Source organism: Metschnikowia bicuspidata, assembly GCF_001664035.1.
Source record: "Metschnikowia bicuspidata var. bicuspidata NRRL YB-4993 chromosome Unknown METBIscaffold_9, whole genome shotgun sequence".
NCBI lineage: Eukaryota > Fungi > Ascomycota > Pichiomycetes > Serinales > Metschnikowiaceae > Metschnikowia > Metschnikowia bicuspidata.
Window position 1 is genome coordinate 57,478 of NW_017387739.1, and position 13,063 is coordinate 70,540.

Consider the following 13,063-nt stretch of genomic DNA (forward strand, 5'->3'; position numbering starts at 1 on the left):
TGCCCGAAACCACCGTCAAACTGCCGCCGACTAGACCAGCACATTCCACCCAGCACACTCCACTCAGAACATTCCACCCAGCACATACCATCACCTGCTTGGCACCGCCCTCACCACACCCAGCACACCGCCATCCACTGCGCTCACGGATGCACCCAACGCCCGAGTGCCTGGCTCCCCCATCATGAACAACCACTCTGAACACGAGCAAAGGGCGCCGCGCGAGGCGTTCCTCACCTATCTCCACGAATACCTCGTCCAAAACGGGTGCACGCACACAGCACAGGCCTTGGCCAAGGAAGCCCGTGTGCGCCCGCTGGAGCACGCGCCAGACTCGTTCTTCTACGACTGGTGGTGCCTCTTGATGAACATGCACCAGGGCCTGGCCATGCCGCCGCCGAGCCACGGCGCCCCGTGGGCACCCACATCCGCGCCGCCGACTGCAACAGACCCTTTGGCCGCCGGGGCGTTCCCCAGCTCGCACCCATTCAAGGTCCCTGCCCGGCGCGTCCGGGCGTGCTCCCGCCGCCGCCCCAGCGCGCGGGCCCGGCGATGCCCATGCCGCGGCCTCTACCCAAGCCCAAGCCCAAGCCCAAGAGTCGCAAATCACTGGCTAAGGGCAAGCTGGCGCTCAAGGCGCTGCCCATCCTTGCTCCGGGTGTGGCGCCTTTGGTGGTGCCGCGTACGTCGGTGCTGCGCAACTCACAGGGTAGCGCCGGGCGCAGCAACCCGTCCAAGTCCCCGCTCCACGCCAAGCCGGGTGGGCCTCTGCCGGTCACGCCCCACTGGGACACCGGGCGCGCTGCCGCAGACCCATTCCCGCGGGACCTTGCGCCGGGCGGCGGCCCAATGCCCCATATCGTGCAGACGCCTGGGATCGCATCATCTCACAGCGCACAGTTGCAACAACAACAACAGCTACAACAACAGCAACAACAGCTACAACAACAACAGCTACAACAACAACAATACCAGCAGCACCAACACCATCAGACGTCCAGCCTGAAAGGCCACCATGACCCGTCGCAGGCGAGCACGCCAAGCACCCAGCCGCCTGACCTGCAGCAACAGCTCTTCCTGCAGCAGCAGCAGCAGCTCCTCCAGCAGCAAAGTATTGCCCAGCTCCAGCAGCAGCACGCAAATGGGCAGCCCGCCATGTTCTACCCCAAGTCGGACCCCATGAACGAGCTCATGGGCAGCGCCGGTGATGCCGCCTTCTTGGACGATATGATCGGAAGCAACATATACGGCGGCCCTATGTTCGCGGCGCAGCCGCCCATGGATGCACCAGGCTTCGGCCCAACCGCGCCGAACAGGTCATACCCACAACAACACGCGCAGCCCAAGGGGCTGGACTTTGGCGCAAAAGATGCGGATCATGCTGGCATGATCAACGGCGTTGCGGGGCCCGGTGACGCCTTCATGGAGGAAGGCTTCGGCTATGACTTAAGCTCGCACATGACGTTCACAGCGCTGGAAGAGCTCGACGGGGACCCGGAGAATTACAGGGCGGACGCAGACTACGCTTTCGGTGGCGAGAGCAATGCCGCCGGCGACTTTTATCTCGAGCCGCCGTTGACCATGTCTCTCTAGTGGTTCGGTTTTCTGGTTGCCTGTAGGCCGCCAGTCTACTTCAGTCTGCTGGCAGGTGTCTGTTTCGGAAAAACTGGTCTTGTTGGGATGACACTGGTTCTGCTGAACAAAACTGTTTCCCATTTCCTCACGGCTAGCCGGGGTTCGAAAGCATGGGAATGCGGATAATATCTTCAAAGACAGATTCTGAACAGGCCATAATTCGAGAAACTCAAGATTGAAAAACGAACACCCCTTCGTTGAAATATAAATGTTAAACAAGCCTGCGTTCGTGAGATCAGTACAGTTTTTATTGCACAAGCCTGTTTCTACTCGAAAAACTGCTCCTATTCTACCAGAATCATATTCACGAAGATTCCTGCTCAAAAGTATTTTACTGTTGGGACGGAACGGCTGCATGTTCTTGGAACAGAAATAGAGCATATGGCATGTATTGTAGTTGGAACGGGCCTTCCGGCACCATCGCTGCGCCGCAGGATTACCCCAACGTCCTGCGAAAGATCCACCTATGTGCAGTCAGGCATACTTGAAGACGTGAACAAAACTGGTCCCCACCGTGTATCAGCCAGACTACCCCGTACTCTTCAGGTAAAACACTAACTCACGGCAGTGTATTTTGTATTTGTGTGAATAAAACCAATCGGACTGTACTAAAAAATTCCCTTGATTTGCAGGCCAGGGCATTGAATTCCCTCGGTCAAAACAAAACACTCCGATTGCACAGACCAAAACAACACAAATCACCCCCAAACGCATACACAGATACCCACAAAAAGCCATTGACACACTCGGAATAGACAAAACAAAAAACATACGCGTTTTAAGTTTACCGCCACTGTCGCCTGGTCTGTACACTCCCTGGGTTGCAAATTGGAACCCACCATTCCACACTTAAGCTGCTGGCATCCGGCCATCTGATGAACCCTACATACTTGTTTGCGAGCAGCTGTGATGAACTTTGACAGGCCGGGATTTCCGCCTCCTTTCCCGCCTGCAGAAGCCGATTGGGGCATTGAGGAGACGTCCCACCATCGAAAACGGTTTGACTCCGTCAGCACCAGTGAGTGCTCCCAGCCGCACCGAAGCAAAGAGTATGATTTGCGGTCGCCGACTCTCTGTAACCGCACAAACTCGTTCGGCATGAACTCCGATATCCTCTACACGGGCGTGGCCTCTCAAAATCACCTCAAACTCCAGCAGCCACCGGGCCTGCGTCATTCCCAGCACGGGAGGAGAGACAATCTCATTACCATGAAGCCGTGTACCGAAAACTTCAGTAAATTCATCCTCAAGTATCTCCGTCTCCCCCCAATCAGGGCACTGCTAGTGGAGAAGTTCAAGTACAACCTAGTGCTCTCGAATCTTTTGGACGATTCGCTCGTGCTTTCCAAGAATGAGCAGGCGCTCGAAGGCTTATTACAGGCCAGGAGCTCGGGGGAGCACCACGTGCCTGTATCTTTAAAACGAAAGTTTAGTGACGACGGCATCCGGTTGAAAATCGTCAACAAGAAGTACGTCTTACTCGTACCGTCATCCCTACTGCGCCCGGAGCTCCTTTTTAACACGATCAGCTTGATAATCTTTCTCTTGAAGCAAATCAAGTTCTCTTCTTCTCGCATGAAGCTGGCCTCTCGCATCAAGTTATTCAAGATCCTCTTGATCACCTCCACCTGGATTCTCAAGTCTAAGCGGGCTCAGGCTACCATAGAATCCGTACGAAGCCTACGAAGCCTAGATGACTTCATGATTTCAAACTGCAAAGTCAACAAGGCCATTATTGCACATATCATCAGGTTAAAGGAGCTGCGCTTGTTTTCATCTCAAAGAAAGGCCCCCGCACAGCTGTCCAATATGGGTTCGTCGGCTTATTCGGAATCACCGGATAGACACTTGGACATGCTTCTTACCAGTCTTGTCCTCAACTTGAGATATTCTATTCGCGAACTCCTTCCCTTGGCAAATGGAGCGTTGCTTGAGAAATACTGTCTGATCAACAGCGTTCAAGTCAGCGCTATTTACGATACCCTGCAATCTGAGCATGATGATCCTCTCACGCTCGAAGCACTCACGGCGAAATTGAGCGTGTTCAACAGCCACCGGCGCTTTTTTGTGTGCCAGCTCCTAACTGTGCACGACTGTCCTTCCCACAACTTTTTCCTCTTGACACTTTCGGATCATTTGAATATTGACGTGGCTTCCGATCAGATGTCGTGCACGGCCACACGCAGGGCTGCAAGGCTCGATAAGGTGTTGCAAGATCATACCGGGACACTCGACCACCTTCTAGGCTTGAATGAAAAGTTCAAGATACTCGAGAATTTACCAGGCTCCTCAGACTACGCGAACCATGATGTCTTAGCACACAACTTCAACAACAATAATAAAGCCGATGACGTGCTTGCACTTGACTCTGATGCAGAACTCAATAACCTTATCAACAAATTGCTGACTGTGATGACCAGCCTCAAATACTTCAAAAAGTATAGCCAACTGATTGCCAACCTAAACAATGCTGACGAGCACGAAGAAAGACTAGCCATTTTTGACCTGTTTCAAGGCGACTTAGAGTCATGCATGGAGATTTTTGGCACATGTATGGGCGAATACAAGTCAGGCTTCCAGGAAAAGTTTAATTCCGCAACATCGGTAACTTCTTCAAGGTCCAACTCCCAGCGCAATTCTTTGCACAGCGAACACAACTTTAATCTCAAGTCGTTCCGCACCCTGTCTGCCAAGTCAAGAAAAAACAATCTGATTGTGTCACCTAGAGACTCACAAGTATCTTTGGATACAACTGGCTCACCGGAAAGGGCTGACAAACAGTCAAAGCGAGTTTCATCGGGGCTACTGCTTGGTCTTTTGACAGTATTAGAAGATCCTCAACAAACGAGGGTTCAACTGAGAGCAAATACCCTGAAGATGTATAATTTCAGTGGATTGAATCGTGAGAGCTATAATCAGGCCGCATTGGACGCTTTAACGAAAAAGGCGAATAATGGTCATCAGACGGCCCGGTTTTCACGGACGTCAATGAATTCAAACATCTCTGGATTGTCCGATCTCATTGCTTCTACTCAAATAACCACCGATGAAGATGATGAAGAGAATGCAAGAATCGAACTTTTGGCCGAGGGGGCGACCCAGGGTATGTCAAAGGCAGACCTTGAAAAGAAACTCGAGGAAAGCTTTGCAAGAATCTACAATTTGGAGAGTGAGAATCTAGATCTTAAAAGCAAAACCCTTACTTCCGAAACGATCAAAGAGCCTCTTTTTGTCGAGGAGGACCAAGACCAAATCAGCATCACTAAGAACACGACGTTTTTGCGCAACTTAGAGGAATCTCTTAGCGCCAAGCCTGGCAGCTAGGTCTATGTAGCGTCGTATATGTATAGTACGTCACTCTAATACATCCCCAAGGTGGACATCCTATCTAGCACTTATTTTTTAGATTGATTCTTCGGTCTTCGATGTGAACTAACTACTGGGTGTAATGGTACCAGAAAAATCCGGTTCACCCTCATGGTACATGGCTTCGAGGGTATTGTTTAAGGGCTCATCTCGTGGTGTCACGCTACCCGTACTGGTCGTATCAGGCACCTCATCGCCACCTCCCAAAAGCAAATATGCAACGTCTTTCTTCTTACTTGTGGAGTCATCCTTCTTCTTAGCAAACGAGGCTTTGCCTTCCATGACAACTTGTTGAACTTGTTCTTTCTGCTTGGCACGATCCCTCATTCTTTCCTCAATCGTTCCTTTGGTCAAAAGTCTGTAGACTGTAACTTGTCTTGTTTGACCCAATCTATGCGCTCTGTCCATTGCCTGAGAATCAATGGTGGGGTTCCAATCAGAGTCGTAGAAAATCACCGTGTCTGCGGCCGTCAAGTTAATACCTAAGCCTCCTGCTCTCGTCGACAATAAAAACACAAAGATCTCCGGCTTCGTTTGCCAGTCGTGGACCAAGTCTCTTCTATCTTCCAATTTCGAAGAGCCGTCCAATCTTATGTAGTTATGTTGCCGGAAAGTTAGAAATTCTTCCATCAAGTCCATCATCTTAGTCATTTGAAAGTATACCAAAACTCGGTGATCATTTTGCTTAAGTTCGTCAAGCAATTTATCTAATCTCGCTAGCTTACCGGACTCCGTAATGAACCTTGTCATCGAAGGCATTCTGATATTGGAATAATCCATGAGTTTGTTAACCGGCGTGGGAAGCATATCACTTTTTGGATATTCCGAAACAGGCATTTTTTGTTCCATGAAGCCAAGTTCGAAGTTTAAAGTGAGCGGCAAAAGACTCGACTTGATTTTTTGATCAAACAAAACTGAATTTAAGTTTTGAGTGAAGGAATAACTACTGCACTTTGCAACAACAGGAGCAGCCACAGCAGTTGGTTTGGCTGCTGGCTGTTGCACATTCAAATACATTTCCTCGTAATTTTTTAAGGGAATGGAGTGAAGCTCCTTCAAGTGCGTAGAATTGGTCACCAGACAGAAGTTGTTTTCAAGTTCAGTAATGAGAAATTGGCAATGTTTGGGCACAAATCCATCACTGTCTCCGTACATATACTTGAAACGATTGAGACGTCCGTAATTGATATCAGTATACTCTCGCCTATCAATGGCTCTTTCAATGACGTTTTGCGTGGATAGTTTTTTGAATTCAGAAGGAGATGTATCAGTGAATTCCAACCAGCCAAAGTTATGGAGGTTGTCGTCCAAAACATTTTCAGGATTATAAATGCTGAACTTCTCCATGATTTTGTTGCGGGTACCAATAGTATTGTTCATGCTTGGAACAAGCAAGTCATCGTAGACCCGACGAGGAATTTCAAACCCAATGGAATTTTCTAACGTGTATGCCACCTCAAGTTCAGTCTCTCTCAAAAAAGATCCAGTCTCAGCAAATTTTCCGAAAGCAAAACTAGAGTGAACATCTGCTCTTTCAAATAGATCGGGATGGTTACAAACCTTCCTGAATTGCATAACCAAGTTCATCAAAGACTGATTGTTTTCATCATTTCCTGAATTTGTAAGCAAGTCCACAAGAGAAATTTGGGATTTCAACATTTGATAGTATTTCTTTTGCCTATTGGTCAAGTCACAATAGATGTCAATTTCTAATTTGTCACCCAACTCACTCTGCACATTTTTCTTCACACGCCTCAACATGAAAGGTTTCAATATAACATGCAAACGCTTAAGCTGCTCTTCGTTGAGTTGTGTGTTGGACTGTGCATGACTTTCAATGTCTTTGGAAAACCAGTCACTGAATTCATCGTGGGAGTCAAACAATGATGGCATGATGAAGTGCAACAATGCCCACAACTCTTGCATTGAGTTTTGAATCGGGGTTCCTGTGAGCAATAGCCGGTTACGACAGGAAAAACTAAGCAAGGACTTCCATCTGGATGACTGAGATGATTTGATTGCCTGTGCCTCATCTAAGATCATGTACTGCCATTTCATTTTTTGAAAGTACGCAGCGTCTGCGACCACAAGCTGATAAGATGTGACCAACACATGAAACGGAGCATCCTTCCCATAGCGAAGACTTTTTCTGTCCCAAAATTTTCTCAAAATTTTACGATCCTTGGTACTTCCCCAGTATGGTAGCACCTTAAAACCAGGAACAAACTTGGAAATTTCTTGCTGCCAATTATGCAAGGTCGATGCAGGAGTGACCACTAAGAAAGGGCCCCAGATGTTGTGGGCCTCCGCCAAGTAAGAGAGAACCGAGATACTTTGAACAGTCTTACCCAATCCCATCTCGTCGGCGAGAATACCATTGATACCCTGTTCATACAAATTGGCCAACCAGTTGAGGCCCTTGATCTGATACTCTTTTAGAGTACACTTCAACATTTTTGGCTGTTCAGCGCTCAAGTCTCCAAGCATGGTTGGGTCCTGGAAGTTCATTTCCTCGCCATTGGTATCCGGATTCCTGAACGAGTCATCAAATGTCTCGGCACGCGATTTTGCACTGTTCAAAGCATTTTGAGCGTTAGCGGCAGCGGCTTTGTGTAACTCCTCTTCGTTCTCACTATCAAAATCGAGAGAGTTAATATCTGTTTGTTTTCCTTCGACACCGTGGTACTTGTCTAATTGGTTCTCGGGCGTATCTTTGAAACGCGGATCGGCATCAGAGCCTTCGATTTCGTCAGTCTTGATTTTTTTGCTGATGAAGTGGGAGTACAACTCGGTTTGTGTAATCAAGAAATTCAACTTTCTGGACTGCCTTCTGGACTCACGATCTTCTTCCTCTTTCTTGGCCTTGTCTATCAAATCCTTCTCATGCTTCTTGCGTGCGTCACGCTCGATACGCTCGTTCCGCTTCCAGAAGTTGAACATTTCTCTCATGGCCCTCCGGGCTTTTGAAGTCAAGTCCTTCTGATTCTTATTGCTTTTCATTTGCCAACGTTTGGCCTCTCTTGAGGCAAGGACAGCGGTTTTTCTCATGTTGATTAATCTTGCTTGATTTGACTGCTGCATCAAACGAGATACTTTCGGGCCGTCCTTCCGCGACAAGTCCCTCCAGATCCCGAGGAACGTGTTGTCATAGAGCTTGATCATAGACTTCATCTCTCTTGTTTTTGAAGGTGACACTTTACCATCCTTCGAGGAGGTGGCGGAGGACGATGCCGGCTCTGCAGACAGCATTGCCGCATCCATATTGCAATCTTTCAAGGAGAGTCTGATTCTGAGTCTCCCTGGATCCTTGGCGTCTTGGACATGCGAATTGTTTGCGTCGAACTCCTCTGTTGCGTCGGGATCATCGGTCTTTCTCCGCTTGGAATCCTTCGCGTCAGCTGCGCCAGTGCGCTTGAACGAGCGCTGGGTCTTCTTTGCGGACGTCTTCAGCTCCATGGTGAACGCCAACTTGCCATTCAACGAAGCCTCTACATCCGCGTCCACACGAGCAGAGGCACACTCTTCTAGCAACTGTGCTCTGGCGGCGATTACAGCCTCGTCCAGCAGCCCACGCGTGGAGCCAGTGTCGAGAGAGAGGTTTTCGGGTGCGCCCGTATCCTCAAGGAGAATCTCCTCTGTGGTCACGCGATCGACGTAGCTGGCGGCAATCTCGTCGGAGCTTGCGAGACGTTTTTCCAACGCGTTCATCTCGGAAGCCAAGACACTGAGCTTCAGCGACTCCGTAAGAATGTGATCGAGCTTGGTGATGGCGTTGATGTTGGCCTCGAAGTGTTGTAGGTATGCCCGGTCAAGCGGGGCGGATTCCGCCGATGCCGGTGCCTCGCCGGCCGCCTTCGGCAGATCCAAACTCAGGGCCCCGGGCACTTGCATGGCGCTGGTTTTGTGGCCGTTGGCATGGCCGCTGCCGCTGCCGTTGCCGTACACGTGGAGCGGCATTGGGCCGCCAGCGAGGCGGTCGCCTGACACCGGATCGGCAGGATTTGCAGCCGAAAATACCGCCGAGCCGTTTGTGTGGGGGCCCAATGAGGTGCCTGGCGGTTCGGCCCGGTGGCCGTTGGACTGGGCGGGTGTCTGGGGGCTGGGCTCCGAGAGCAACGACAGGAGATTCATGGCGGGAAAGCTGTGTTTTTTCTACAGAGTCTGGGATACGCGGGGAGCTTTTGATGGGCGCTGCTGGCGGGTGACGAGACGAGAAAACGTGCTTGTGCCGTGTGTGCTGGGCAGGTGGGTTTTTTTTTTTTGCTGGGCCGAGTGGTTTTTTTTTTCTTCCCCCTTCCCGTTCCTTTCCTTCCCGAACAAACCCAGCCAATTCGCTTTTTGTCGAGCGAGCGAGCGCTCCGTTGAGTGCGCTTTCGCTGGGCACGAGATATTTGTTAGCGTGAAAAGACAGCACGCGCTGCGAAAGGCCTGGGCGGCGATTAGCGGCCATTTTCGGGACAACGGGGGAAGCTGCACTATTTGAACACAGAGTCCCGGGGAAGCAAGGAACGGCACGGCCTGGGCGGGCGGGTAAAAAAACGGGATGTTGGAGAAGTCGGGCGCCCGCCGGGGACTCGTGTTTGGGTTACGATTGGCCGAACAATGTCGCACAGGGCGGGCGACCCAATGATTCGTCTGGAGGCCGCGCGAGTTTGGTGTAGGTGTGGCAAGCGCCTTAGTGCGGAGCCCGGCGTGCACGTGACTGGGCTCCGTTCAGCGGCGCCCATCCGGACCACCAGTATGAGAGAGTGCCTGGGCGAGAAAATTGAGCCGGGAATTTGCCAAAGGCCGCGCACAGAATCGGATGCCCTGTCAGTAAAATGAATGGACCGCGCAAGCCATGACCAGCCATGGGGGTGACTTGAATTAGTCGTGCCAAGCCCACCTTGTGGAATTACCCATACATGGCAGGCACTCACCAGAAGCGACGAAAATCAGCATGGAACCGGACACATGCTCAGGACAAATGCCGAAGACAAACAGACACGGCAAAAAAAACACGAAAAACACACAGCGCACAACAAATCCAGCGCACAACAAAACCAGTAAACAACATAACCAGTGCACAACATAACCAGTGCACAACATAAAAAGTGCACAACATAAAGTGCACAACATAACCAGCGCACACTCACGTCGCAGCCAGCACAGCGACTGCCATTTCATTTCCCCAGCCCCGTGGAAATGCCAGAACAGCCATAAGGCCTGCAGACACGTGTGCCGGGTCACGTGAGCGGCTGCTCCTGACAACGCAGGGCATTTCCGCGTACTGATAGCTCATAACTAATATTCCGCGCCCCACGGCCGGCCTGTTTTCATCTATGCCCTGAGGCCCGCGTGGCGAACGCCCGGTCACGTGACCGGCATGGGCGCGGCACCGGCACTGCTGAACGCATGGTCCTCGGTAACCCGAACACCCCCCCTCATCTCTATCATGGAACATCCTGCCTTTACACTTGCCGGTTTATGTGCCGTGGGCGGCACTATGGGATATCTTCGTAGAGGCTCAAAGCCTTCTTTGATCGCGGGCACCGCCCTTGCTGCACTCTACGGATACTCCGGGTACTTGTTGAAGAACAACGCCGACTGGGGCTTGGAGTTGGCACTTGGCTGCTCCATCACGTTGTTTGCCGCTGGGCTTGGGAGATCCGTGCCCACCAAATTCGCTAAGCCTGTGCCTTTGTTGTTGTTGGGGTTGGGAGGGGTGTCCTCTGCTTACTACGTCAGGAAGTACAACGAGTTTTACGATCTCTTCTAAGGTTGGCTAGACTAGAGCATGCATATTTTCGGTGTTCGGGCAGTAGCTCGATGAATACATGTAAGAAAAACAACGGGAGCGTCCTGAATGTAGGTCAAACGTAGGCATGTTGATTGAGCCATGAAGGTTATCCGTAGCCATTGCCACCATAGATCCAATTCTCGAAGGACTGGGGATTCAGCTGTTTTCGAGCCTTGTTGGCAGAAGCGCTATTACAAGTTTATGAAACCGGTCCCCTCATTGCGGGCTGTCCATATCACTAAGCACATTCATCTTTTTATCCAAGCACGGACCATGGCAAGCACCAAACGCCAGTTACGCGAAATGGAGTTCCATCGGATGGCCGGCGTTCGAACAGTCAAACAATAGCTAGTCCCTCATGGCACTACACTACTCACTTTCGGCAGAAACCGCTTTACCTTATATATTTATTTCCCGTAAATCAAGCTATTTACCATGTACCCAGATATCCATTATTCATAAGCAGCAGACAAGTGTCGTGCTGGTTCTCTAGTCACTTAGTTGAGCTCAATGACTGAAACCTTTCTCTCTCTGTTGACTGGGCTGTCAGAGAGCGAAGCGATACTGGCGTCTGTAGGGGGCAACACGGGGGAGACGGGAGACACATTTGGAATCACAAATGGCTCGGAGACGTCGGTAGACAATTGCAAGAAGTTGGTGAAAGAAGACATTGCTGAATAGATTTGAGTGTAGTGTGGGAAGTCTCGAGATATGGAGTGAGAATTCAAAGCTTTTTGCTGAGGGAAAAAAAGTCCGAGGGAATGGGGGATTCTACTCACCTTATATACTTACCCAAGGACTTGTAACTCCGAAAACACCGAGTGGGGTATCTCCGCGAAGTCCGAGCCCCCGATGCCCGCGATGTGACGTCAAACTGAGGAAAGACTGTGAGTCGTTCGCGCTTATCATAAAATCGCATCCGGCGGATTGGCTCGGAACAATCCAGCAGAAAATAGGGGAGAAGTACTCTCGAGATTATTCTACACGCGTCGAAAGCTTGCTACATTCCCCATGCCTGTTATCTACAGATACATCCAGACAAGCAAAAAAAAACAAACTGGAAAACGGCAAAAGAGCAAAAATGCAAAAGAGCAAAAATGCAAAACAGTAAAAAGCCAAACGGTAGAAACGCAAACAGTAGGAATGAAAAACAGTAGGAATAAAAAAAAGAGTGAAACTGGCAGACCACCCAAACAAAAACAAAAAGGAATATGAGTTTCTAAAGAGCCCACAGTCTGGCCGGAAGCGAGGATATTCTTAGGTGCGTTAGGAAAAGTGCTCAGAAATCCCGACGCCTGGTTTCTGGGGGCATGATGCCAGACCGTTCCATGGCTCCACTTATTTTTTCCTCGTGATGCCACAGCAGATAAGAAGGCGGGGGCGCGTGTATGCAGGCCGTAAAGTCGAAACACGAGCCTTTTCGACTGGGCCGTGTCCGCCGCACCGGGCCTTATGTCCTCAATAATTCGAGATAATTCGAGACAGCGCAAAGTCTAAGTTAAGCCAGCGAAGCATATTCTAGTCATTCACACACCAGGCTCTCAATGAAACTTTGTGACTTGCACGCTCGTTCGGGGTAAGGCCAATGTGACTAGTGACGGCAGAAACGGGCCTCGGACCTCTCAGTTTCGGACATACAAGTGCGGCTCGGCCCGCTTGAACACACCCGGGGAACACTATACACAGGCTGCTCTTCTTTCGCTCTCGGTTAACCGGAACTGGAAAGAGGGAAACATTCCATTTGCAGGCTGTGTTGAACAATTCTGGATCGTACCATTAATTTCACTTTGTCTTGAATCTTAACTTTTGGAGAAGAGCTTTGTGCTGACTGCTTTCTGGTTGGGGCGTGCGGTTTGGATTATTTGCTGCTTACCCCAATCAAAATTCGCTTCAAAGCTCAAATCCCGCTCGACTCTTTCACTCCCTAATTTTTGGCGACGACAAAAGTCGGCCTCGTGCTTGTAAAATTAAAATGTAGGTATCAATTGTATAAGATTCCCATGTTCGTCTTCAAGCAATGTCTAAAACCATGGCCAAACCGTACTGGTTTAGGTACAGTAAGTATTCCTACATTCTTAGCATGTTCACGAAACAAGAATTTGACATTTACAGCTATTATGTAAATTTGAAATTGAGAGCTCGACGACTTTTTCTCCATAACAGTCCCCGCTCATCGTCCACGTGAATTTGACGCACCAGTCCGCAGCCCGGTTCGGCGAAATTAGTAGTTCTATGATTAAGAGTGATTCTCGCAAAATTACTGCATCAATTCATACTTTTCAG

At 50.0% G+C, this 13,063-nt stretch overlaps 4 protein-coding genes across 4 annotated transcripts in view; 3 read left to right on the plus strand and 1 right to left on the minus strand.

The window, feature by feature from the left end:
* Positions 1-1,593, plus strand: part of METBIDRAFT_13878 (uncharacterized protein) — a gene marked incomplete at both ends in the record, with an annotated part of 3,097 nt that extends 1,504 nt beyond the window's left edge. Inside the window, 2 exons of the mRNA XM_018854441.1 lie at positions 82-305; positions 380-1,593. Of these exons, the coding sequence (XP_018709356.1) occupies positions 82-305; positions 380-1,593 (1,438 nt within the window). The remainder of the gene's footprint in view (positions 1-81; positions 306-379) is intronic.
* A 951-nt stretch (positions 1,594-2,544) lies between these two features.
* Positions 2,545-4,959, plus strand: METBIDRAFT_80073 (uncharacterized protein; the record flags this gene model as incomplete). Its single annotated transcript, XM_018859167.1, has 3 exons — positions 2,545-2,760; positions 2,818-4,804; positions 4,856-4,959. 3 exons carry the CDS (start codon positions 2,545-2,547, stop codon positions 4,957-4,959), a joined length of 2,307 nt encoding a protein of 768 aa, XP_018709357.1.
* Positions 4,960-5,067: 108 nt separating this feature from the next.
* Positions 5,068-8,892, minus strand: METBIDRAFT_47628 (chromatin-remodeling ATPase; the record flags this gene model as incomplete). The annotated part of the gene is made up of 2 exons (XM_018858198.1): positions 5,068-8,451; positions 8,494-8,892. 2 exons carry the CDS (start codon positions 8,890-8,892, stop codon positions 5,068-5,070), a joined length of 3,783 nt encoding a protein of 1,260 aa, XP_018709358.1.
* Positions 8,893-10,435: 1,543 nt separating this feature from the next.
* On the plus strand, positions 10,436-10,759 carry METBIDRAFT_47778 (uncharacterized protein; the record flags this gene model as incomplete). Its single annotated transcript, XM_018858218.1, has 1 exon — positions 10,436-10,759. The coding sequence occupies one exon, from the start codon at positions 10,436-10,438 to the stop codon at positions 10,757-10,759; it is 324 nt and encodes a 107-aa protein (XP_018709359.1).
* Positions 10,760-13,063: the final 2,304 nt, after the last annotated feature.